This window comes from Lepus europaeus, chromosome 7, assembly GCF_033115175.1.
Source record: "Lepus europaeus isolate LE1 chromosome 7, mLepTim1.pri, whole genome shotgun sequence".
NCBI classification, from domain to species: Eukaryota; Metazoa; Chordata; class Mammalia; order Lagomorpha; family Leporidae; genus Lepus; species Lepus europaeus.
This window is the reverse complement of record NC_084833.1, coordinates 95747518-95775060: the sequence shown is the minus strand read 5'-3', so window position 1 is coordinate 95775060 and position 27543 is coordinate 95747518. Positions and strand designations below refer to the sequence as shown.

The 27543-nt window shown below is 38.2% G+C and overlaps 1 protein-coding gene across 6 annotated transcripts in view; it reads left to right on the top strand.

Moving 5' to 3' along the window:
* Positions 1-27543, top strand: part of CWF19L2 (CWF19 like cell cycle control factor 2) — a 155727-nt gene that overhangs the window by 92450 nt on the left and 35734 nt on the right. For all 6 annotated transcript variants that reach the window (XM_062196955.1, XM_062196954.1, XM_062196956.1 and 3 more), the window contains 2 exons: positions 242-358; positions 2679-2816. In XM_062196955.1, coding sequence (XP_062052939.1) covers positions 242-358; positions 2679-2816 — 255 coding nt within the window. The remainder of the gene's footprint in view (positions 1-241; positions 359-2678; positions 2817-27543) is intronic.

The following is a 27543-nucleotide window of genomic DNA, read 5'->3' as shown; positions in this document are numbered from 1 at the left end:
GTTCCTGGTTCCTCAGTTTGGCTTGGTCCAGCCCCAGCCGTTTCAGCTATTTGAGGAGTGAACCAGTACATGGAGGATCTCTTTCTCTGTCTCTCCCTTCCTGTCATTCTGTCTTTCAAATAAATAAAAAAGAAAAGGTATAATATTATGTGAAAACTAAAATTTTCTGTGTTTTTTAAATACTATAAGCATTCAGCGCTCTTCACAATAATTTCAAAAGTTTTTCTAAATCTTTCCATAGAATGAAGACCAGCAGGAAGTGGTCCTTGTCAGGACAGATCAGTCTGGAAGAGTGTGGCCTGTGAACACACCAGGAAATCCTCTGCAAGCGAAAGGAGGAAGAAGCAAAAGACAGATGGTATATGTTGCATATATCAGAATTGCTATTATGCCTTGAGGCTTTTTTTGCATCAGACCACAAAATATTTTCTGAAATGTAGCTCCCTAATGGAACACTAGATAGTAAATTATGTTATTACTTTTATTTTTAGTTATATCCCTTTGCCTTTTATAAAATGGATTCTAGCTCCATGGTGTTTTTTCAAATAATTGTAAATATTGAATATTTATGACAATTTTAATTTTACTTTTCTTTGAATTTTTTAAGCTTCTTTTTGCATACTTACTACAGCCCTTAGAAAGTACCATGCTCTTCCAAATCTATTACTTGTGTTAGACAGCTAGTTTAAGTTCTGGTGATGGGGCATCCATACCTAGTAATGTCTTAATTATGTAGCTGCTATGATTCTTTATACACCTGATTTTCTTTTCCATCTTCCAGTTCTGTCAATTAGTTTTTAGTACTACCTTGAGGCTTTTGAGAGGCAAAAACATGTATTCAGTTTTCTCAAATTAGATTTTGTGTTTTAGTTTTTGATAGATCACACAAGTGATAATTTAATATACAAAATAGTTGCTGATTTGGAATTTTTCTTCAAATCTTTATTATTTGCCCATTGAATGTTTATGTGCTGGAGATAATAATTAATTCTTTCTATTTCTTCTACTGTAATAGGATTTAGGGGATTAGAGCGGAGATGTTGCAGGAGACTAGTATAAGTTTCCATTACATGAAATGACGGAACTGTTTAGGGATTCATAAACACATTGCCAGTTAGACATGAAGGCCTCTTTGAATTAAGAGTAAGGAAGTCAGATATATTCATTCAGGGTTGGGATTTGCTCTTTGGGTGTAATAAAGGACAAAAAGGCTAGACATTTAAGTGCTATGGGGGTGATTGAGGTCATGAAACCATGAGGTTTAAGCTAGCCAAGACAAGAATAGTAATATTGGGAACAATAGCAGGACTCTGGTTCCAAAGATCTCCAAGAAATTGAAGACTAGATTTTGCTTGGAGAAGGGATTGTGAGAGCAGCACTGGGAAATTTGATTTGGGAGGAAATAAATAGCACTTTTCTATTCCATGCCTGGAGGTGGAACCAACTGAGAAGAAAGACCAGGAATGAATTAAATAGGTATCAGAATGTTGACTTTGTTTCTAATAAAGATATTTATAGAAGAAGAGTTTAATAATTAGAAGTTAATGTCTTAGTCAATTTAGCTTCTGTAATAGAGTACCATAGACTATTTGCCTTAAACAATAGAAATTTATTTCTTACAGTTCTGAAAGCCAAGGATAATGGCACTGCAGATTCAGTGTCCAGTGAGACATATTTCCTGGTTTGTAGATGGTGATCTCACTTTATCCTCATATAGCAGAGAACAAAGAGTAAGAGAGTAAGAGGAGAAAACCAGAGTGAGGATGGGGGAGAAAGAGAAACACCTCCTCTGAAGTCTTTTTATAGGGATATTCAGGATAACCAAGGCCGTGCCTGTGGGCTCCTCTTTCATGACCTAATTACTTCCCAGGGACTTTATTTCCTAGTGCTCTCACGTTGGGATCTGAACATAGGAACTTGTGGAAGATTCCAACATTAAATTCAAAACAGTGGATTTGCTAATACTTCACCTCTGTTTCTGATATACTTACTACATCTCTGGATAATTGTAGTCTTTTATAATTAGGAGGAGGAAATGAGAAAAGAAAAGGGGCAGAATCATTTTTCTCTTAAAACAAAATTCAAAAAATAGATACTGTCATGCTCCCATCTTTGGGGAAAAGGTGAGTAGAAGGGCAGAAGGTAGAGGGAGTGTATTTTTTTTTTTTAAGATTTATTTACTTTTATTTGAAAGGCAGAGTTACAGAGAGTACAGGTAGAGAGAGAGAGAGAGGGACAGAGAGGTATCTTTCATCTGCTGGTTCACTCCCTAGATGGCCACAATGGCTGGAGCTGTGCCGATCTGAAGCCAGGAACTAGGAACTAGTTTCTGATGGGGTTGCAGAGGCCCAAGAACTTAGGTCATCTTCTACTGCTTTCCCAGGACATAGCAGAGAGCTGTATTGGCAGTGGAGCAGCTGGGACTAAAACTGGTGCCCGTATGGGATGCCAGCACTGCAGGTGGTGGCTTTACCTGCTATACCACTGTGCCAGCCCCAAGGGAGTATGATTTTAATGGAAATTCTTTCACATGGAAGCAAGTAGAATAGGGATAAACTGGGAGAAAAGGTTGTGATATGTAGTGGGATATTTGCACTTAATGTCAGATTTATAGATAACTCATTAGGAATAGTTTGGAGATTCATGTTGTCACTAAATTAATGTCTATTTTGTCATAGGTTTCAACCCATGAGGAAAAAGAAAGAGTCAGATACTTTCATGATGATGATAATCTGAGCCTAAATGATTTGGTCAAAAATGAGAAGATGGGAACAGCAGAAAACCAGAACAAACTTTTTATGAGAATGGCATCTAAGGTAAGATGTCTTTTTAGGGTACCTTTGAAATTTGAGGATCTGGTTCTTTTCAGAGAGATTTGATGCTCTGTAATCTAGGTTTATTTCATTAAATCTTTTAAAAGACAGAAATATACATTTTGGAATTGATCTGGCTGAGAAGTAGACATGAAATTTTGCTTTAAGATACAAACTCTTGTTACTACTATAGGATTCTAATTATATACTCTATCTATAATTTAAGAGACAGTTTTTGGACAGGGTTTAATGATCAGCAACGTGCTGCTAGTTTAGACTACTGCTGGTCTATCGTGTCTTAACGTTCCTTTAGTTCTTCATCATTATACCATGAGGGGGGTAAAGGACAAATATTTTGAGTAATACATCATGAATTACAGAGAAAGCATCTTAAATTCACTTACATTTTATATATATATATATATATATATGTACATATATATGATTTTACAAATCATTATGGGTAAGTAGAAATTTTTCTTTGTGAATTTTCTTTGCACTCTTTGTTATCTCTTCCATTGCAGTCACTTCCATTCCAAATGCTACTATTAAAATATTGTTATCAAAGAGATAGTGAATTTATAACAGGGTTTGACAAACTGTGACCCTCTGGGAAAAATTAACTCACTGCATATATTTGTAAAGATTGCTTTTGTTTCAGATGATGGGGGTTCATTTGAAATCTTTTAACAGGGGTATGTTATGATGTGGCTTATATTTTGACAGAATCTTTCTGAATGCTGGTGTTTTTTTTTTTTTCCAGGCAGAGTTAGACAGTGAGAGAGACAGAGATAGTTATAGACACTGAGAGAGAGACAGAGAGAAAGGTCTTCCTTCTGTTGGTTCACTCTCTTAATGGCCGCTGTGGCTGGCGCTGTGCCAATACGAAGCCAGGAGCCAGGTGCTTCCTCCTGGTCTCCCATGCGGGTGCAGGGCCCAAGCACTAGAGCCATCCTCCACTGCACTCCCGGGCCACAGCAGAGAGCTGGACTGGAAGAGGAGCAACCAGGACTAGTACCCGGCGCCCCAGCTGGGACTAGAACCCGGGGTGCCGGTGCCGCAGGCGGAGGATTAGCCAAGTGAGCCACGGCGCTGGCCTGGATGCTGTTTTGAGAAAGAAGTGTAGAGACAAGAGTGGAATCTGGGAGATCAGTTAGTAGGGTATCACATTAACTCAGATAGAGCCTTGGATTAGGGTGGCACATGTTAGGATTGGAGTGATGTTGGTGCCTTATACAGAATTGGAAAAAAACTGAGAAAGGGACAAGTTTTGTGTGCTGTGAAAAAATTAGGGTGCTATTATAGACATATAAAGCATGAAATACCCATTAGAGATTCACACGTGATGTAGGGTGACTGCCTTGGGGCTCTGGGTAGATGTTGATCCTCCTATTTAGTTGCAGTTGGCATTTAAATGGTATTGAAGGCTTTTGCAGGTAGGAAATTATTAATTATGAAAATCTGAGCTTGTTTGGAAGAGAAAGGATGACTTCCACAAATTAGACTGAGAAGGTACAGCTAGGGAGGAAGGAGTAAAATTTTTGAAGAGTATGGCGTTTCAGAAGCCAGAGAAGAAAGGAAAGAAGTTCTGAATGAACAGGTCAACTGCTTCTGAGAAGTTGAGTGAAATTTTGGAAGAAGGAGAAATGACCATTGGATTTGGTAATGTGAAGGTTTCTTTGGTCACTTTGATAAATGTGGGTTTTCTGATCTAGTGAGTAGATCAGAGTGGCTCAGGAGTAAAGGTGAGAAGAGTTGGTTTAGTAAGGAGCTGATTACTGTCCATTAATTATAATAAGAAGAGGAATGGCAAAGTACTAGTGTACAGACTCTGGTGGAGTCATAGATTTGGTGATAGAAAAATGAATACTTTCCTTCTTACAGCTTAGTGAAGTGAGGTTGCCAGCTGAAAGTGGTGATGGAGAATGGGTGTTAGAGATTGGGAAGAAGATGTAAAATGATCTTTGAGTAGAACCTGTGAGTGAAAGAAAGTAGGATTGACAGACAGGAACTGAGAAACTGAGGAAGCATCTGAGATTTATGGCTATACATTTTGTCTGCCATATTTGAATGTAGATGTTGTGTTATTGAGTCAGGATTATTATGATTTGTATTCTTCATAGTTTACCACCATTGCTATTGCTTTATGGGTACCAATGATAGAGCATGTTTGTGTAGGTTTTTTTGTTTGTTTGTACTTTGTGAGGCTCTAAAAATAGTATTTGCATTTGGATTGTTTTTCTTATTAGTAATTTGGTAATAATTCCATCTTTACTTGGTCAGTTTCCCTGAGCATTTTAAATCTTTGATTTTTAAAAGTCAAGGTCATTAACAATGTCATAGATGCTATTAAAAAAAAGTGTCAACAGAATATGACTTTCTTTTTTTTAAAGATTTATTTATTTATTTCAAAGTCAGAGTTACACACAGAGAAAAGGAGAGGCAGAGAGAGAGAGAGAGAGGTCTTCCATCTGCTGGTGCACTCCCCACTTGGCCACAACGGCCGGGCTGTGCTGATCTGAAGCCAGGAGCCAGGAGCTTCTTCTGGTCTCCCACGTGGGTCTAGGAGCCCAAGGGCTTGGGCTATTTTCTATTGCTTTCCAGGCCATATAGAGAGCTGGATTGGAAGTGGAGCAGCTGGGACTCAAACTGGTGCCCATATGGGATGCTGGCACTGCAGGCAGCAGCTTTACCTGCTACGGCACAGCTCCGGCCCCAGCAGTATATGACTTTTAAAAAGTTCATTCTCCTTCAATATTAGCTACAACAGAAATTTTAACTTAAAAAAGTTCCAGTTTTATAAGATGACATGTTTTTGATGACATAATCCTGTGAATTATCCTTATTAAAAATTATGTATGAGAATAGGATAGAAAATAGTCACTCTATAAATGTGTTTATTCCTCTTCCACTGATATATATATATATATGTATTTAAAAATTCATTTATATATTTATTTTGAAAGACAGAATTACAGAGAAAGAGGGAGAGACAGAGAGATTGTCCATTTGCTTTAAAGGCCAGAGCTGGGCCAGGCTGAGTCCAGGAGCCAGGAGCTTCTTCCAGGTCTCCCATGTGGATGCAGGGGCCTAACCACTTTGGTCATCTTCTGCTGCTTTCCAAGGTGCATTAGCAGGGAACTGGATTGGAAGTAGGGCAGCCAGGACTTGAACTGGCACTCATATGCGGTGGGAGCCTGTAGGTGGCGGCTTTACCCGCTGCACCACAGGACCAGCCCCTTTCACTGATTATTGCACTACTTATCAGTTGTGCTGTTTGTTTTGTTTTTTATATGATTTAAATCTTACCTAATAATTTTTGGCCCGAAATAAACCAATAGTGCTAATTAAACCTGCAAACTGGACAAATGTGCCACTGGTACACAGATTTTTTAATAAAAGTTTTGATTAACCAGTTTACATATTATTAAATTTGTAGTAGTGTTGCGTTAACATTTTGGCAAGGTGGTAATTTTTATTTAATCCAAGCAAAATGTTTTCTTTGTGTTATTTAATGGAGATGTTAATTTCATGTAAGAACCATCCTATTTCTTTGGCAGTCCATTATGTTAACCTTTCCATGCTTTTATTTTTTCCTGAAGATTGATTTGTAAATGATAGCAGAAGGAAGAGGGTAGGCTAAAGACATATTAGGCAACATTTCATAAAGAAAAGGACAGTTTTTTTTTTTTTTTTTTGACAGGCAGAGTGGACAGTGAGAGAGAGAGACAGAGAGAAAGGTCTTCCTTTTTTCCGTTGGTTCACCCCCTAGTGGCTGCTCCGGTGGCGCGCTGTGGCCAGCGCACTGCGCAGATCTGAAGCCAGGAGCCAGGTGCTTCTCCTGGTCTCCCATACGGATGCAGGGCCCAAGCACTTGGGCCATCCTCCACTGCCTTCCCGGGCCATAGCAGAGAGCTGACCTGGAAGAGGAGCAACCGGGACAGAATCCGGCGCCCCTACCGGGACTAGAACCCAGGTTGCCAGTGCCGCAGGCAGAGGATTAACCTAGTGAGCCACAGCACCACAGATTTTTTTTTTTTAAATCCGCAAAGCAATGCCAGGCCTTACCTATTTGAGGTAGAGGTAGTAGGAGTACAGATTGCTATGGAAATAACTGACTTGGTGTTGTGATTTCTAGCTCAGCATGCCTAATAATTAACCACAACATAGTAGCAATTTTTTTATGTTTAATAATTAAAACCAGCCCTGCTAAAAATTTGAAATAGTGCTAAAAGCTTATGTCAACAAAAGTAAAGCAGGTTCTGTAAAAAGATTTTGTTGAGAGCAGAATAAGAGTAACCTATACCCAGAAACAAGCCCAGTGACTTTAATGAGTCTTGGGAAGTGCTGCGAACTGGTTAAATTCTAGTCTGAATTTGTGTATTCCATGACAGTAAATTTTTTTTATCAATATTCAGCAAATATATATTGGCTTGGCATGAAAAGGTGGGCATTATGTAAGTGAGGATGAATTTCTCACAGGTTGAACATCACTTTCTTCGGAAAATGATTGATTACAAGTGTCTTTAGGGATAGGGATGGTACTATGTCTGAAAAAGGCCACTGAAAAGAAGACTACTGATTAATTTTAAGGAAGTTATTTCTGGGAGTAGATAAGAAATATATAGATAAGCAACAAAGAATTATGGAACATTGCTCCAAATGGCTAAGACAAAACAGATCCTGTGTGCATATCATCTAAGTCAAATTGACCTGGTAGACAAGATTAATAGCTTTGTCTAGATACTCCTCAGACAAGTTTTAGTAAGTGTTTCTCCTGAACGCTTTACAGATTTTTTAGGGGCAGTTTGTTCTCATAACAAATATTTAGAGTTTTTACTTTTTCTGCAAATATAAGGGGACTTCAAAAAGTTCATGGCAAATGGAATTAAAAGAGAACTTACATGCAAGTTTATTTTTTAAAAATGTATATATAGCTGGAACAATATATATATGTGTGTGTGTGTGTGTGTGTATTTGGTTAATTCTCCAGATGCCTACAGCTGGTGTCTGGAGAGTGGGTTGGGTGGGATGGGGGAACTGAGGTAGAGAGACGGTGGTTCTGAAGTCAGGAGTGGGACTCAATCCAGACTCCCACAAATGTGGCAAGAGGCCAGCTACTTAAGGTATCACCACTGTCTTCCAAGGACCACGTTAACAGGAAGCTGGGATCAGGAGCTGGAGCTGGGAATTGAAACCAGGCACTCTTAATGTGGGGTGCAGGTGTTCTAAGTGATTAACCACAAGAAAATTGGAAATCCATGCATAGGCAAGGTTTTTTTAAAAGTTCATGGAAAATGAATATTCAGAAAAAACTGTGGATGGCTCTCAAGTTTTTTTATACCAAAAAATTTATCTTTTAAATATATATTCGTTTGAATATAAAAGTTACATTTTAATTCGCTTTCTGTGAGTTTTTGAAGTACCCCTTGTACTATGCTTAATTTCTTTACTCAAAAGTTTATGAAGTCACTGTTACTGTATTTTTAATAGAAATTTCACTGGTATTTAGTTTAAATATGTTAGATACTTTCATGAAAAACCCTCAAAAGCTCATTTTCCGTATTTTTCTTCTTAGTTGTCAAAATGCATTAATCAGATAAATATTTTTGACTTTTCTGTTTCAGTTTTCAGTCTGCTATTGTAGCATAGAAGCAGCAAAAGAAAATATGTAAATGAGTGGGTATGATTAAATTCCAATAAAGCTTTATTTACAGAAACAAGTACTGGCTTGTTTTAGCCTATGAGCCATAGTTTATTAATTCCAGGACTTGGGTATCTTAATGATATATATTTTCTTGGAGTTTTAAAATTTGGTTATTTTCTTTACTTAGTGCTTCCCATGAAAATAGTCTTGGACTTTGGAAGAAGTGTCAATCAGGAGTAGTAATAGAGGACCCTGTTTGTTAAGTCAACAAATGTTAATTGATCTCATTCGTTTCAAGGAAGTGACACTCTAGGAAGACTTGATCCTTGACTTTGTGGAACTTATTAGGCTAGCAGGGAAAAAGAAGCATTAAATAATTGTGAATTCAGTAATTACAGATATGCAAATTACTGTGAAAAACAAGTCTTTGGGAAGTAACATCAGAGCGACCTAATTTAAACTGGGGAGACAGTAAAGGTTTCATGTAGGACAGTTTGATGTATCTTCAGGTTAGAATTCAGATCTATCTTGTTGCTGTTTGCTGTTATATATTTTGCTTTTCATTACTATATTATTGATGTACTTAGTTTTTATTTTCCATCTTTTTCTTGCTGTTCTAAGATTGAGATCATAATCTCTTTCTTTCCAGTTGTATTTTACCACCAAATCTTTCATAGCATCTCTGTTATAACTATGTCAAGAAAAAAAAGAAAAGAAAGGAATCTCATGCCAGTTGAGAACTTGGTTTTGTCTGGATAGGGGAATTTTATTGTTGGTTTTTTAGTCCTTTCTTTATTTTTCAGTTTTTTTTTTCTCCTGAATGTATTCTACATAATTAATGAAAAGGGGTAATTAATAAAATCTTGATGTTTATGTGCATTTATTTTCTTTATATATGTCAATCTTTTTATTATGATTTTCAAGAAATATTTATTTTTAGTAAAGATGTTTTTTCCTTTGAAGTCATAAAACCAAGAATTTTAGATTCTGGGAAGGAACCATACTAATCTTGCTTACCCTCCTACAATTACAGATAAGAAAACTGATTCTCTCAGTGTTAAAGGCTTATGGAAGGCTATGTCACTTTCCTAGTCCTGCAGCTGCTGAACTGCAAAAGCTAGCACCAGAATCTTCAGTTTTAACTCCCAGAACTGCCTTTTTAATGATGGATGTTAATGGATAATTGTTGACTATTGCTTAAATTTAATTCCTTAAACAGTTTTCATGTGTCATGTATAGATATTTGGGAATAATAAGTTGTGTGGTGCTTTGCTGTTTCTTAAAATACATTCTATTGACTCCAACATTGTTTAAATATAAACTCTTCCATTTAAACTTTAAGACGTCAGTGTTTCCCTGGCAACGTAAACTCAGGCACATCTTTATGAGATCTATATACATCTTTCCTCATTAATTTTGTTCACACTTTGGGCAGTAATTTTTATCCTTTTTGTACTGCATTAAAAATGAGATGGAAGGAAGGAAAACTGAAAGGTACAAGAGAATGGTAAAAGAAATAAAGACTCCAAGTAATTTAGACTTTTACCTTAAATTGTATGAAAGCAAGATGCTTTTTTAGCACCTAATAATGTTTGTATTTTTATTGGTCATTTATTTTTTGTATATTGTAACACTTAAATGCTTAATATATTTTCTGATAGAAGTAATGTTTACAATATATGTTACATATTTCTATAATATACTTGAGAACCTAAATCCTTTTCATTTTTATTTTCAGTTAACTGTAGCATTAATAACAAATCTTGAGAGATAAAGTGGCATACTTTTTTCTTTTTTAAAATTTTTTAAAAAATTTATTTAAGAGGTAGAATTACAGACAGATTGAGGGAGATAGGGAGAGACAGAGAGAAAGGTCTTCATTCTGCTGGTTCACTCCCCAAATGGCTGTAACAGCTAGAGCTGAGCTGATCTGAAGCCAGGAACCAGGAGCTTCTTTCATGTTTCCCATACCGGTGCAGAGGCCCAAGCACTTGGGCCATCTTCCACTGCTTTCCCAGGCCATAGCAGAGAGCCGGATCGGAAGAGGAGCAGCCGGAACTAGAGCTGGAACCCATATGGGATGTTAGCGCCTCAATGCTAGTGCCGCAGGTGGAGAATTAACCTACTAAGCCACAGCACCGGCCCCGTGGCATACATTTCTTAAACGTTTGATTAGAGTAAGATAAAGAAAATTGATTTAATTTGCGAGAGAGTTACACAGAGAGATGAAAGAGATGACAGGGAGAGATCTTCCAAACTCTGGTTCACTGCCTGAATGGCCGCGATGGCTGGGGGTGTGAGGGCTGTGATAGGCCAATGCCAGGAGCCCTGAGCTTCTTCTGGTTCTCTGACATTGGTGCAGGGGCCCAAACTCTTGGGTTGTCTTCCACTGCTTTCCTAGATACATTAACAGGGAGCTGGATTTGAAATGGAACAGCTGGGTCTCAAAAAGGTGCCCATATCGGATGTCAACATCGTAGTTGGTGGCTTTCCCTGCTGTACCACAGTGCTGACCCTGAAATTATCAATTTATTGTAGCTTCTTACAGTCTCATGGTAGCCACCCCCATTCTCGTTGATTTACATAGATGTAAAACAGTGTGAAGTCAGGTATGTGTTCCTGTGACATCTTCTAAAAGAAATTTGAAATTTGGTTATCATAAAATAATAGAGGGCCGGTGCCAAAGCTCACTTGGTTAATCCTCCGCCTGTAGCGCCGGCATCCCATATGGGCACTGGGTTCTAGTCCCGGTTTCTCCTCTTCCAGTCCAGCTCTCTGCTGTGGCCCGGGAAGGCAGTGGAGGATGGCCTAAGTGCTTGGGCCACTGCACCTGCATCGGAGACCAGGAGGAAGCACCTGGCTCCTGGCTTCGGATTGGCACAGCGTACCGGCCGTAGCGGCCATTTGGGGAGTGAACCAGTGGAAGGAAGACCTTTCTCTCTGTCTGTCTCTCTCTCACTGTCTATAACTCTACCTGTCAAATAAAAAAAAAATAGAAACATTAATTTGCTTTTATATAGAACTGAATAATGTACACTGTAATTTACTTTATTCATTTTTAAAATGATGTAGTCTTTAATTCAACCCAAGCTAGTTAACAAAATTATTTTGGGGAATAATATATAGTATAGCAGTTAAGAATGCACTTGGAATACCCACATTCAGTTGTGGAGTATCTGAGTTCAAGTCCAGGCTCTGCTCTCCATTCTAGCTTTCTGCTAATGGACACCCTGCAAGTGATGGCTGAAGTAGTTGGGTCCCTGTCACCTGCAATGGAAACCTGGATTGAAGGGCCAGGGCTTGGCTTTGGTGTGACCCAGTTCTGACTGATGTGGGTATTCAGGGAGTGAATCAGTGGATGGGTGATATTTCTCTGTCTCTCTGATGAACAAATAAAATTTTTTAAAAATAATTAATTTTGAAAAAAATATCTTTTTTTTCTGAACCTTGTGCAGGAATGAGAGAGTAGGAAAGTAGGAACAGCAGAAAATTAGTTTATTTAACATTCTTTAGTATAGTTGCCAGTCTTTGTCATGGTAAAGTATACATAACGTAAAAATTATGCTTTTAGCAACTTTTAAGTGTCCACTTAAGTGCCATTAAGTACATTCATGCTGTGTAATCATCACCACTATCCATTTCCCTAATTCTCTTTTTTAAATCATCTCAAACAGAAGCTCTATATCTATTAAACCATTTTCACCTTCCTCACACCCTGCTCCCTCTAGCCCCTGTGAACCTCTTTATGTCTCTCTGAATTAGCCTTTTCTTCGAAACTTATATGGGAAGAATCATACAATACTTGGCCCTTTCTGTCTGACTTACTTTAGTTAGTGTAATGTTTTAAAGTTTTGTAGCATGTATTAGAATTTAATTTGCTTTTTAGGCTGATACTCTATTTTACCTATATATCACCTTTATAAAAACTATCCATTTGTCAGTGGACATTTGGATTGTTTCCACCTTTTAGCTAGTGTGAGTAATGCTGCTGTGAACATTAGTGTATAGATATCTGAGACTGCCATCAGTTCATTGGAGTAGATGATGGTACTTTGAAAAGTTCATAAAGGATCGATATGATATAAAATATGCATGGATTTCAAAATGTTTTACACCAAAATAAACATATCTCTTAATCCCATAAAGTCCCTGAAGTCCCCTTAGTAGTGAATTGCTGGATCAAATGACAATTATGTGTCTAACTTTGAGGAAACAAAAACTCTTTTCCACAATGGCTATACAACTTTACATTCTCAGCAGCAATGTACAAGGAATTGAGCTTCTCTACATTATTGCTATTGTTTTTTTTTCTTTCTTCTTTCTTTCTCTTTTTAAAAAAATAACAGCCATACTAGTGAGTATGAAATTAAGTCAAGTGTGGTTAGATTCCTGTTCTTTTTTTTATTTATTTGACAGGTAGAGTTATAGACAGTGAGAAAGAGAGAGAGACAGAGAGAAAGGTCTTCCTTCTGTTGGTTCACTCCCCAAATGGCTGCCACGGTTGGCACTGCATCCATCCGAAGCCAGGAGCCAGGTGCTTCTTCCTGGTCCCCCATGTGGGTGCAGTGGCCCAAGCACTTTGGCCATCCTCCACTGCCCTCCTGGGCCACAGCAGAGAACTAGACTGGAAGAGGAGCAGCCAGGACTAGAACCCGGTGCCCATATGGGATGCTGGTGCCGCAGGTGGAGGATTAACCAAGTGAGCCATGGCGCCGGCTCTCCTGTTCTTGTCATGGAGATTTTGTGAGGATCAATGGGCAGTTCTTGCAGATTTTGATCTCAGTTTAAATTGTTGAGAATTCAGTGTACTAATTAAATGGTTTAATTTTTAAATTTTAAATTAAAAAATCCATTTTGCTGCAGATGACATGATTTCATTCTTCATGATGATGGAAGAAGAAAGACTGTGTGTGTGTGTGTATATATATTACATTCTCTTTATCCATTCGTCTGTCCATGAATGCCTAGGTTGATTCCCTAACTTCCTTATTATGACTAATGTTATAGTAAAACAGGAGTACAGATATCTCTTTGATATGTTGATTTTATTTCTTTTAGTTGTATATCCAGAAGTATGATGGCTGGATCTAGGATAGATTTATTTTTAGTTTTTTGAGGAACTTCCATACTGTTCTCCATAATGACTATATTAATTTATATTCTCACCAACAGTATATAAGACTTCTTTTTCCACATCCTTGAGAGTATTTTTTTAAAATTCTTTTTAATAATAGCCATTCTAACTGTGGTAAGGTGATAGCTTATTTTGGTTTTCACTTAGATTTCTTTCTTTTTTTTTTTGACAGGCAGAGTTAGACAGTGAGAGAGAGAGAGACAGAGAGAAAGGTCTTCCTTTGCTGTTGGTTCACCCCCCAAATGGCCGCTATGGCTGGCACGCTGCACCGATCCGAAGCCAGGAGCCAGGCGCTTCCTCCTGTTCTCCCATGCAGGTGCAGGGCCCAAGCACTTGGGCCATCCTCCACTGCCTTCCCAGGCCACAGCAGAGAGCTGGACTGGAAGAGGAGCAACCGGGACAAAACCAGCACCCAACCGGGACTAGAACCCGGGTTGCCGCCGCCACAGGTGGAGGATTAGCCTAGTGAGCCGCGGCACCGGCCTCACATAGATTTCTATGATGCCTAATGTTGCTGAGCATTTTTTTGTATGTTTGTTGGCCATTTTTCTTTCTCTTTTGAGAATGTGTATTCTGATCATTTTCCAGAGAGAGATAGAGAGACAGAGAGAGAGACAGAGAAAGAGACAGACAATCTCCCAACTGCTGACTCACTCCCCAGATGGCCACAACAGCCCGGGCCGGCCAGGCTGAAGCTAGCATCCAGGCATTTATCTGGGTCTCTCACCTGGGTAACAGGGGTTTAGATACTTCAGTCATCTTCCACTGCCTTCTCAGATGCATTAGAAGAGAGCTGGGTTGGAAGCAGAGCAGATGGGACTGAATCGGTGCTCTGATACAGGATGCTGGCCTCACAAGCAGCAGCTTAACCTGCTTCAACACAATGCTGGCCCCCATTTACCCATTTTTTAATCTGGTAATTTTTTCTTGTTAAGTTTTTGAGTTCCTTATATATTCTGGATACCAGTCCCTTGTAGTTTGTAAATATTTTCTCATATTCTGTAGATTGTCTTTTCATTCTGTTGATTAGTTTCTTTGCTGTGTGGAAGCTTCTTACTTTGGTATAATTCCATTTGTTTGTTTTTGCCTTTGTTGCCTGCATTTTTGTCCTAAAAGTTATTGTGTGTGCCAATGTCTTGAAGTATTTTCCTTATGGTTTTCTTCTGGTACTTTTTTTTTTTTTTTTTTTTTAAGATTTATTTATTTAAAGCCAGAGTCACACAGAGGCAGAGGTGGAGAGAGGTCTTCTACCCGCTAGCTGGTTCACTCCCCAAATGTCCACATGCCTGGAGTTGCACCAAACCGAAGCCAGGAGCCAGGAGTTTCTTCTGGGTCTCCCACATAGGTGCGGGGACCTAAAGTATTGGGCCGTCTTCTGCTGCTTTCCCAGGCCACAGCAGAGAGCTAGACTGGAAGTAAAGCAGCCAGGACTCGAGCTGCCAGCACTGCAGGCTTTAACCGCTATGCCACAGTGCTGGCCCCCTGACACTTTTATTGTTTCCTGTTGTACAGTTATGTCTTTGATCATTTTGAGTTGGTTTTTGTATAGAGTGGTAGGGGTTAAGTTTAATCTTCTGCAAATGGATATTCAATTTTCCTAGCACTATTTATTGAAGAGGCTGTCTTTTTCCATTGTATTTTTTTGTATCTGTTGAGAATCAGTTGGCTCTAGATGAGTGAGTTTATTTATGGATCTCTATTCTATTCCATTAGTGTATGTGTCTGTTTTTGTGCCATTACATGCTGTTTTGGTTGTTGCAACTGTGAAGTACTAGTGTAAGACTCCATTCTCTATTGAGACCTGACAAAACTTCGAATGATTTGGTCTCTACTCCTCTAGCTTTGATTATAATCGTGTTCTCTTTTCTTCTCATCCTTTGTTCTAACCATGCTGTTATATTCAGTTCCTCATATGTGCTATGTTTTCTGCTGCCACAGATTGTTTCTGTGCATGTGATGTTTCCACTATTATTTGCCATCTTTTACACTCTTTTGTTTAGTTGATTAGATAGAAGATTCATTCAAGTATCACCTCTATTATTACTTTTTCAAGGAAATCTTTCTTTACCTCTGACTGGGTGACTTTCTCTGTGTCTTAAATTCTCAGCATATCTTTAACCTGGCAATTCTTTGAGTAATCTGTTAGTTGTCATCTGTCATTCTCACTCTAGTGTGTAATTTTCATTCCTTTCTCTGCTTTTGTTCTCCATTGTATTGTACCACATACTGTACTTAGTACATAATGGCATTTAATAAATCTTTGTTTTCTTGAGTTACACATTTGAGACTTGTGCGTGGAACTCCAAAAACCCCCTTTTCACTATTACACTAAATTGCTTTGAAAACTTAGGTATTTTCTGTTATTTCCATGTATGTCTCTTGATTACACAACAATGATATTTAAAAACAAGCACAGAAAGAACATGAATAAGGTGGTATCTTAAACCTAGAAGAAATGTAGTGCTATATTTCATTTCTTTGTTTTGCTTTTTATTGCCAGTCTTCTCTACTTTGTTCTGATAGAGACCACATTTTAAAAGTTTCCCAAAATGGTCACAGTGCTGACTGAGCTGCAGGGAAATTGTCATTTTCATGTCTTAACAGGTGGAAGATGTGTGGTCACAAGTGAATGAGATCATGGGGCAGGTTTCCTGAAATGTGTGTTAATTTGTAGTACAAAAAATTAAGAATTAAATATATATGTTTTTAAATTTCAAAAGTAGTGCTATTCTTTCAGTGTGTTTTAGTGTGTAACTGGAAGCTCAGATGCTTAACAAATAATGTAATGAAAGAAAGTATACTTGCATTATTAAATTGCCTAAAACTAGCAATGATTTAAAACCACCTAATTAAAAACAACCACATTTTTCTATAATCTGTGCCTTACTTTGAGTATTTAACATATAGAATTACGCATAAACCAATGTCACATGGTAGATAGGTTTGAGTCCTGCTGTTAATTACTTTTGATGTCTGTCTTCCAATAAGGACTTAAGGAAGGAATCAGGATATTTATTACGTCTTCTGGCATAATAGATATGACCCAATAATGCCATAGTAGAAACATGGGAAAATAAACTTAAAATTATTCCTACAGATTGAGCATCCCTAATCCAAAAATCTGAAATCAAAAATACTTTGAAACCTGAAATACTCGAAAATCTGAAACTTTATGAGTGCCAAGACACCTCTCAAAAAGTTTCAGATTTTAGATTTTGGATTTTTGGATTAGGCATGCTCAACTGGTATTCTCTACAAGTATTCTGAACTCTGAAATCTGGAACACTTTTGGTTAAGCATTTTGGATAAGGGAAAAGGTATACTCTATCTGTATGCAGACTAAAATGAAAAACAAGGATAGTATATGTATGCTTCTCAGAAGATTAGTGGTAAATTACCCATTTTGTTAGGGAATGATGGCAGGGATTACTCATAAATGTTACCAGGACTTTTAGATAATGAAATATTTTAGTGAAAAACATTGGCACTTGGTTTTCAAAACTAACATTAGAGTTTATTTTTATTTATATTTACTTTATATAGTATAGAATTTAAAACTTTCTTAGACTTTGGTTGTTGATCAAGTCTCCTGTGTTATTTATGATATCTGAAATGTCTACTTCCATTTTCAGTGATTTCTCCTTTTTTCCTGTGCCATGCTGATGATTTTGTTTTCCCTTTTAGAAACAATGACTTATGGAAGAATGACTCATTCTTGTGCCATGAAAGCATTATACTTTTAAAATATTAGTTTTAATTGTCAAATGATTGTGAAGAACAAGGATAACAAGTCAGAAGTCAATTTAACAAGTTTAAATAATCTGAAAGTGAAAGGTTTAATTCTGATTACATATTAAAATCCCAAGATTTTAATATGATTTAATAGAATTCTGTTTGTCTTGTTTGTTTCAACAGGCCTTGCTGTTTAAAATGTATGATCCATGCAGCATATCTATTTAGCTGCTGACTTTAGCACTGCAGTGTTACATGATTTAATAGGAGAACAATTTTTAGAAATAGTGTATATTAGCTGAGGTACTGTAAAATTGTATTTCATTTGAGATTTTTCTCTCAGCTAAAGCTTAATGATTATTTAATCATCAGAAGGCAAGCTATCAAAGGATTGTTGACTTTTTAGGATACTTATCTGATAACTGTACAAACAAAATGAAACATACAGGTATATTTCTAGTCATTTGAAAAAAGCTGATAATAATGAGAATGATACAGATTCTTTACGAATTGTGGTGGTTTTAATCATATAGTATTTTGCATAGTATGAATATAAGATGAAGTCTAGCGCCATACTTTGAATTATGTTGTCTTACTAGTTCTTTGTGTTTACCAGGTTGGCCCTAGTTCACTTTGAAAAATAATCCCTTGTTGGGACCTTAATCTTTGATTGGTTTGTAAATAGCCTTAAATTAATTTTGGAGATGTATGGAATAAGTTTTCTTATATTTTAGTGCTATGATAGTGCAATATACATATATGAATTGATAGTAAAAGCCACAGGATTCAAAAAGTCACTTCTAGCTAGGATGTCATTGTGGGCCAGGGAATAAAACACACATATGAATCTTTTATTATGATATTACAGTGTGGCCTTTTCACTTCTTGATGCTAATCAAATTTTAGTGGCTTATGGGGTATGTTTTCTATTTTTACTGTAAGTCCAAGAACTACGATAATCTGGAAGAAGTATTTTTGAAGCTCTACTTTTAGGTTATGCATAATTCTAATATACTTGATTATCTCGTTCTATTTGTTTGTTTAAGGATTTATTTTTTTTTTATTTGAAAGGCAGAGTGAAAGAGGAGTAGTAGAGACAGAGAGAAAGAGATCTTCTATCTGTTGGTCTACTCCCCAAATGGCCACAACAGTTGGGGCTGGTCCAGGTTGAAGCCGAGAGGCAGGAACTCCATCTGATTCCCCATATGGATGCAGTGGTCCAAGTACTTTGGCTATCTTCTTCTGCTTTCTAAAGTGTGTTAGTTGCATTGGAAGCAGAGTGGCTGGGACTTGAACCAAGCTCTTATATGGGATCCTACTTTGCAGGTGGCAGTTTAACCAGCTATGCTGACCCAATTCAGTTTTAGAGTAGAAATATGTATGGCAAAGCATCAAATTAGAAGTAAGAAAACAGGCTACCACAGTGAGAAATGCTTTTGGCAATGGACAGCTGATGTTATATAGAGAGCAAATAATGAGAATTTAAAAATGGGTAACAAATATCTAAATACACTATGGAAATCTTGATTGTTGTGCTGGCATAGAAGCAACAGGCCTTCCAAAGTGCCATTCCTGAATTAAGACATATTATTAATGTCAGTACTCATCAGGGAAATATTAAATTAAGTTCTGTTTTACATTTTAAAAGGTAGAAAGTCTATAAATAATACAGAACATTTCATTTGAAATGACTAATAAGAAATGTTTTTATGTAGTCATTTATCACTTAAGAATGGGAACACATTCTGAGAATTGTATCTTTGGACAATTGCGTCTTTGTGCAAAAATCATAGGGAAGACTTGTACAAAGTAAGATGGCAATGACATCATTACATGGTACAGTCTTACAGGACCACCATCATGCACGTTTTTCATTGTGGACCAAAGTGTTGTTAGTGATGCATAACTACTTAAATGGTAAACCCGTAGGTATTTGGAAAATTTACCCAGAAAGATGTATTCTAACATTTAAAAATCTCAAAAGTTCTATTTTAAACATGAGTCATAATTTGACACCTCACATATTATTATCAATTATCATCGTTTAATGAAACTTTGATTTCTTTCTTTCTTCTTTTCCCTGGGCAGTTTATTTAAGAAATCTAGCTATGACTGGGTAGCAGGTAGATATATATATATTCTAGTCTAATGTTTTTAGTAGACAAATATTTAGCATGTTTAAAGAATTTCTGATTTGGAAGAATTGTTAGAAAGGGAAAGAAAGACCATTGAAGAAGAAGGAAAAGTTGAGTAGTGTTATCTGAGTGGACTGTGGAAATTAATATGAACAGATTTGTTCATAAGAAACAGACTAAAGCAGAAAAGGAATGGTTTTATTTTATAATTACATTTATCCTAACCGTCATATTATGAAATTGACATTTGGAATATTTGAATTTCTTTTAGTGTTTACACTAGTTTTGAACAATGGTTAAACATATTAAAATAGGGGCTAGTGCTGCGGTGTAGTAGGCTATGCCTCTGCCCCAGTGCTGGCATCCCGTTTGGGTGCTGGTTCCTGTCCTGGCTGCTCCTCTTCCAATCCAGTTCTCTGCTTATGTCCTGGAAAAGCAATGACAGATGGCTCAAGTACGGGGCCCCTGCACCTATGTGGGGGATGCAGAAGAAGCTCCTGGCTCCTGGCTTCAGATCTGCCCAACTCTGGCCATTGTGGCTATTTGGGAATGAACCAGTGGATGGAAGACGTCTCTCTTATCTGTAACTGTTTTTCTCAAATAAATAAATAAAGAAGTCTTTTAAGAAAAGGAAAAAAATATTAAAATAATATTGTTCTTAAACATTCTTTAAAAACATTGTACAAGCAGAGCCTGTGAACAAAAGGAGTTTGATGCTGCTCTTTACAGAATGATAGATTTGTATTGGTTACTTTTCAATTAGAGAAACACAAACAGATTTCTTTTAAAAAATATTTATTTTGATCTATTTGAAAGAGCAACAGAGAGAGGGAGGGAAGGAAGGAGGAGAGAAGTGAGGGGGCATAGAGAGAGAGACAGAGAAAGAGAGAGAGAGAGATGGTCCATCTGTTGGTTCACTCCTCCAAATGCATACAACAACCAAGGCTGGTCTCTGCTGCATTCAGGAGTCAGGAATTCCATATGGATCTCCTGCTTGGGTGTCAGGTACGCAAGTACTTGAGACATTACTTGCTGTGTTAGCAGGAAGATGGATTGCAAGCAGAGTAGCTAGGATTCAGACCAGCACTTGGATGTAGGATGTGTTGGTATCCCAAGTGGTAGCTGAGCCTGCTGTGCTACAATGCCCACCTAGAGATTTCTTATTAAGGAAGAGTTGACCTTATTCATTTGTGGGAGTTGCTGTAGTAGTTTCTGGTATTACTGTTTTTTTTAAAAAGAATGACAGAGCTCTTCATAATCATTTTTAAAAAGATATATTTTATTTGAAAGGTGGATTTAGAGAGAGAGAGAGAGAGAGAGAGAGAGAGAATGAGAATCTTCCAAACATTGGTTCATTCCCCAGGTGCCCAGAAAGGTGGATTTAGAGAGAGAGAGAGAGAGAGAGAGAGAGAGAGAGAGAGAGAATGAGAATCTTCCAAACATTGGTTCATTCCCCAGGTGCCCAGTTAGGGCTGAGCCAGGCTGAAGCCAGAAGCCCATGTGGATCTCCCTTGTGGGTAGCAAGAACTCAAGTACTTGGGTGATAATCTATCTGCTGCTGCTTTCCCAGGCACATTATTAGCAGGGAGCTGGATCAGAAGCAGAACAGCCAAGACTTGAACTGGCACTCTGATATGGGATGCCTGCATTGCAAGAGGCAGCTTTACTGCTGCACCACAACACCCTTCCCTTGAAGCAGTTTCTTTAAAGGTATTGCATATACATCTGATGTTGCACCTGAAGTCCATGGTGCAGGTGCTTGTGAGGGAAAATGGATATAAGAGTAGGGAGACAAGAACAAGCATGAGCTGGAACCATCAAGATGGACAGAAATACATGTCCATATTTGTTCTCTGACCTTGGTGGTATGAATGTCATATGAAAACCAGGAGGTAGGGGACTGCACTGTAGCATAGTAGGTTAAGCCTAGGCCTGTGCTGGCTGCATCCCATATGGGTACTGGTTTGTATTCCATCTGTTCCACTTCTGATCCAACTCCCTGCTGGTAGCCTGGGAGGGCAGTGGGAAATGGCCCAAGTGTTTGGGCACCTGTACCCATGTGGATGACACAGAAGAAGCTCCTGGCTCCTGATTTTGGATTGATTCAGCTCTGACCATTGCAGCCATTTGGAGAGTGAACCAGTGATGGAGCACCTCTCTCTCTCTCTCTCTCTCTCTCTCTCTCTCTCTCCCCCTCTGTCTGTAACTCTTCCTCTCAGATAAATTAATAAATCTTAAAAAAAAAAAAAAGAAAGAAACCAGGAGGTAAATATACAGTCAGACCCAGAAATCAGAGAGGATGGGGAGAAGGTGGAACAGTTGCAGGATCAGCTACTATCCTTAGACCAGTGAGGCGAGCCAACAGATAAGTGACAATATATACAAGCTTTAAAGTGGCTGTTGCTTGTTTCTGCCTTCCAAGTTCCCCATAAGAGTCTCTTTTGTTACCTGCCCTAACCAGAAACATATATATAGGGGGCAAAAAGGGCTTTCTGATAAGGTACATCCGATTGGACAAATTGGCAGAATGACCACTGCCTACTTCGTGTTACCATGGCACATTTCTTTAAATCATATTTAATCTCCAAATAAAATTTAATATGCTTCTGCCTTCCATTATATAACCGTCCTGTATACAACCAAAAACATACTAAGTTTTCCCTGGAAGAAAATATAAAACTATTTTTGATATGTTAGATGGCTAACATAGAAATACCTATCCAGACCAAAATATGGAAGTGGTGCTCGTAAGTATTATGTATTGGTTACTTCTGCAACTGGTCATATGGTTCTCAGCAGTATTTGTAACTACTTTTCTCTACTACCTATTTTCTCTTCCCTTGCCCTCAGCCTTATGTTAGCTGATGTTAGTTCCTTAGGTTAGCTAGTTCTATGCCTGGTGAGGTGATCCAAACCATCATTCTGAATATCTGGGCTATTATTGGTAGTTTTGACTTAGTTGAATTTTTGTAATTTATCATCGATTTTAATTGTGGTCCTTGAGAATAAGTACCCTAGATTAAATCTTGACTCGGTGTTATGAGAAGCCAGGTGGCAGTCCGGATTTCAAGTTCAATGACTCATTGTGTTCCATGGTGGAAGTATTTCTGTCTTTGAAACTAAAACCTCTAGGTCAGTAGTGTCTAAAGTCACAGGGATAAGAAGTAAAAATTATATTGCTTTTCGGCCTTTTGGCTAAGATAAGTGGAAAAATAAAAAAAATAAAAAATAAAAATTGCTAGAGTGCAATGTGGGATAAGAGTGAAGTGGATCATTCCTGTTTTTTTTTTTTTTTTTTTTTTTTTTCCAATACATTCCTAGGCCTGTGAATACTGTCTTTGGGAGAAGTAGGAAAGGAGTTTGGGTGCTAACTGAGAGCCCATACTTCATCCTGGAAAACATTACCTCAGCTGTATATGGTGTTGTCTTTATGTTTTTATGAAGTCTTTAAAATGCCAGTTCACTGTTGTCTCTTTAAAATTATTTGAGAGAGCGAGCAAGTGAGCATATATGCATTCTTCTCTATTTATTGGTTCACTCTTCAAAATGCCTCCAGGAACTAGGGCGGGTCAGGCTGAAGCCAGGAGCCAGAAACTCACTGCAGATTTTCCATGTGGGTGGTAGGTACCCAATTACTGAAGCCGTCATGCACATCATGCTCTTCGGTGTCTACATTAGCAGGAAGATAGAATCAGGAGTTGGATTTGGGACTCTAACCTAGGCATTCTAATATGAGATTGGGCCTGTTAATTGGTATCTTAACTGCTAGACTAAATGCCTCTCTCCCCACCCCCGCCAAGTTCACTGTATTATCTTGCTGATTACTTCAAGATGATGGGGAACATAGTAAGACTGTTGAATTCCATGAATATGGGCCCACTGCCATGCTTCAGTTGCTGTAAAATTAATTCCTTGGTCAGAAGTGAAATATGGAACACTATGATGTCATAAGTTCACAGATAATCGTTTTGGCAGAAGCATTGAATGCAAAGAGGGCAAATCCATATTCCAATAAAAACAAGTCACTGCCCTTTCCATAACGGATGCAGTCCAGTGTCTTCATCCTCCTGCCAAGTAGCTGCCTGATCTCCCTGGCAAGTGGTGTTCATATCAGGAGCTCAGTATTGGCCTCTGTTGTTGATAGATTGAGTGTTCAGCTTGAATGCAGTCATATTGGCTTTGGTGAGTTAAAGTTCATGTTGCTGAGCTCATGTGTAAAACTTCTACCACTACATGTTACTTTTTCAGAAAGTCATTGGGACAGTGAGTAAAAGTGCCTAGTGACATATCACCCTCTGTAGCAACTGGGAGAGGTCTACATACATAACTCTCCTAGTCCTCCTTGTCACCAATTTTCTTTTCTTCTTCTTCTTCTTTTTTTTTTTTTTAAAGATTTATTTATTTGAAAGAGTTACACAGAGAGAGAAGGAGAGGCAGAAAGAGAGAGAATCTTCTATCCGCTAGTTCACTCCCCAGTTGGCTGCAATGGTCAGAGCTGAGCCACCCACTATGCCACAGTGCCAGCCCCACCAATTTTCTAGTTGTGTTCTGAACCCCTGACCTTCAGACAAACATGATTTTTTTTTTTTTAGTTCTCTCATTTCTGACACCAATTCCAAATTCAGAAGTCTCCAAAATCATGGTCAGATTTAATATTTTGTGAGAACAACTCAAAATAAATACCTGTTATTCTCATGGTTAAGGTTGGTTACAGATAATAAATACATATTAAAATCAGTCAAGAGAAGAGGCACATGGGACAGAGTCTAGGTGAGCTGCAAGCATGAATCTTTTAACAGTCCTCATCCAGTGGAGTTTTGGACAGTGCTGACTTCTCCCAGGAGTCATTTGTGATGGTACACTTGGAGCATGGCCAACCAGGGGAGCTTACCCAAGCATTAGTGTGCTGATTTTTTCTGATGGTTTGCCACCCAAACATAGTTAACTGACCATGTGGCTGACCTTAATTTTCAGCCACTGAGGAGATAGAGCTTATATGTGGCCCCAAGCCATTCAAAACAAACAAACAAACAAAAAACACTTAAAGCACATTGTTAGCAGAAGCTATCCAGTATGGCCCAAGGCTCATAGGTAAGAAAGGTAAGCTTATCGGGCAGGATGTTTTCATGGCTTAGAGATTTTCTCTGAGGAATAGAGGGCAAAGGCTAGATCTCTTTTTGGGTAAGGTGAGTCCTTTTTCTTTATTTGTTTTTAAGATTTTATTTATTTGTTTGAAATAAAATGGCTATTTAGTTAGAGAGAGGGAGAGACAGAAAGATCTTCCATCTGCTGGTTCATTCACCAGATGGCATCAGTGGTCAGTTGGTGAGGCCAAGGCAACTTGGACTGGCTGACAAGCTCACAGCGGCAGGTCTGTCTCAGCAAGGCGTGAGAAGGACAGCTGCGGTCCTCTTGCTGGTTTTAGGTTTGTTGGGAACTATACTCTGCATAAGAAAGCTGGAGCTTGCTGGTGGTCCTGCTAGCTAATGATTGCTGTATTCCTAATTTTAGGGAAGAACGCTTAATCTTATGATCCCCAAAATGTCCATTGTTTTGTAGAATTTTAATCAAGCAGAATGTTAGTGTAGGAGAAGGGGTTAATGCTTTATGCAAGGTTGAGCTGTTTGTGGGAAAGAATTAAGACAACAGGCTTCCTGATATATACTTTCCACTAAAATAAAGACAAATGTTATTAAAGCTTTAATTCAATATGTGCTACAAATACAACAATGTTTAGGATATCAAAACTGTGGAATAGATCTAAGTGAACCTCTAGATAAATGCAATTAAAAATTAAAGAGTTACAGGAAGAACTGCAAAAGAGGGGATACCTTTAAAAAAGGGTCTGCTTTGAACATTGGGGCTTCTAGTAAATATTAGATTAGGAAGGTATTATTTTAGCTTGTGTAACCAGTTTCTGCATAGCTCAGCAGTACTCCAGGCCTTGACTTTTGTAGGCAGCCTCTTGTCTTGCACCTGTCTGTGACAGTAACCCATTCTCTGAATATGCCCTTGAAAATCAAAGAATTGTATTAAATCTTTAGATTACTCTTTGTAGTATTGAAATCTTACCTTTTTATTTCTTTCATTTTTTAAAAGATTTTATTTATTTATTTGAGAAATAGAATTATAGACAGTGAAAGGGGAAGAGAGAGAGAGAGAGAGAGAGAGAGAAAGGTGTTCTGTTTGCTGGTTCACTTCCCAGATCACTGCAATAGCCAGAGCTGCACTGATCTGAAATTAGGAGCCAGGAGCTTCTTTCAGTCTCCCACACCGGTGCAGGGCCCCAAGGGCTTGAGCTATCTTCTACTGCTTTCCCAGGCCATAGCAGAGAGCTGGATTGGAAGAGGAGCAGCCGGGTCTAGAACTGGAGCTCGTATGGGATGCTGGCACTGCATGTGGAGGATTAACCTCCTGCACCACAGCGCTGGCCCCTCTTTCATATTCTTTTAATTCTTATGACCACTTTACCATATTTTCTGATTTATTGGGAGTATTCTCGAAATTTTGGTGCACTATCTTCAGCATATACAATATTGATCACTTTCTTTAGGATTCTACCTAAATGGTGAAGAAGTGTACTTCATGCCCCTCTTTTCTTTCTTTCAACTCCTTTTCTTTAGCAGTTTTGTTCTGTTTCACCTTCTAGGCTCAATGTGTTTTCTACTATCTGTTAATAATATGTCCATCAAAAATGTTGGTTATTAATGACAAATATTCAGATATATAAGCTGAAGGTCATGGAACAAGTATGACAAACTGAAAATATTTTGGATCAAACCTTAAAGAGAAGTGACAAAAATGCAAATAATTACAAGTTGGAGGTGCAGAGAAATTAGTAATTGTTTTTGGATCGGTGAGAGACATATGTCAGTTGATTCAGTTGAAGAATCATTCAGATTTAATTGGCAATTATTTAATTCAAGTGCTATAAATAAAATAGAGTGGTTTGTCAGCATCTATGCAATCTAGATTTTTTTTTTTAAAGATTTATTTTATTTATTTGAAAGACGGAGTTACAAAGAGAGGTAGAAACAGAGAGATCTTCCATCTGCTGGTTCACTCCTCAGATGGCCGGAGCTGCACCTATCCGAAGCCAGGAGCCAGGAGCCAGGAACCTCTTCTGGGTCTCCCATGGGGGTGCAGGGGTCCAAGGACTTGGGCCATTTTCTATTTTATTGCACTGTTATCCCAGTCCATAGCAGAGAGCTGGATTGGAAGAGGAGCAGCCGAGACACGAACTGGCGCCCATATGGGATGCTGGCACTTCCAGCCAGGGCGTTAACTTGCTGTGCCACAGCACCAGCCCCGCAATCTAGATTTAAAGAAGCACTTTCTTCAATATACAAAATTTTATTTGAATTGACTGATTTTCTAAATTGTTTATTTTCTCTTAGTACCAATGGGCTATAACATATGTACAGTTTAACATATAGAAGTATGTAATCTGTGCCTGTTAATGTATTTTTTAAAAAAATGCCTCATAGAAATCTGTGTTCCTCCTGAAAAATCCCTTAATTTAATGTGCTGATTACAGATGAAATTTTAGGTTTCTTTTAGTTCTTTGTTCTACTTCCTAGACTATATTCACAATATAAGCTTTCTGTGTTTTAAAGATTTGCTTTTGAGACTCACTTTTCATTCATGTGTCAGACACTCTTTAATTTTTTTGTATTCAGATTAAGCTGTCTTTGATTCCTGGCTCTGTTTTGCAGTAATTATGATTTTCTTTTTTTTTTTTTTTAAGATTTATTTATTTATTTATTTATTTGAAAGTCAGGGTTACACACAGAGAGAAGGAGAGACAGAGAGAGAGAGGTCTTCCATCTGCTGCTTTACTCCCCACTTGGGTGCAACGGCTGGAGCTGTGCTGATCCAAAGTCAGGAGCCAGGAGCTTCTTCTGGGTCTTCCACATAGGTACAGGGGCCAAGGACTTGGGCCATCTTCCACTGCTTTCCCAGGCCATAGCAGAGAGCTGGATTGGAAGTAGAGCAGCCGGGTCTCTAACTGGCGCCCATATGGGATGCCAGCACTGCAGGTGGTAGCTTTACCCTCTGCGCCACAGCGCCAGCCCTATAACT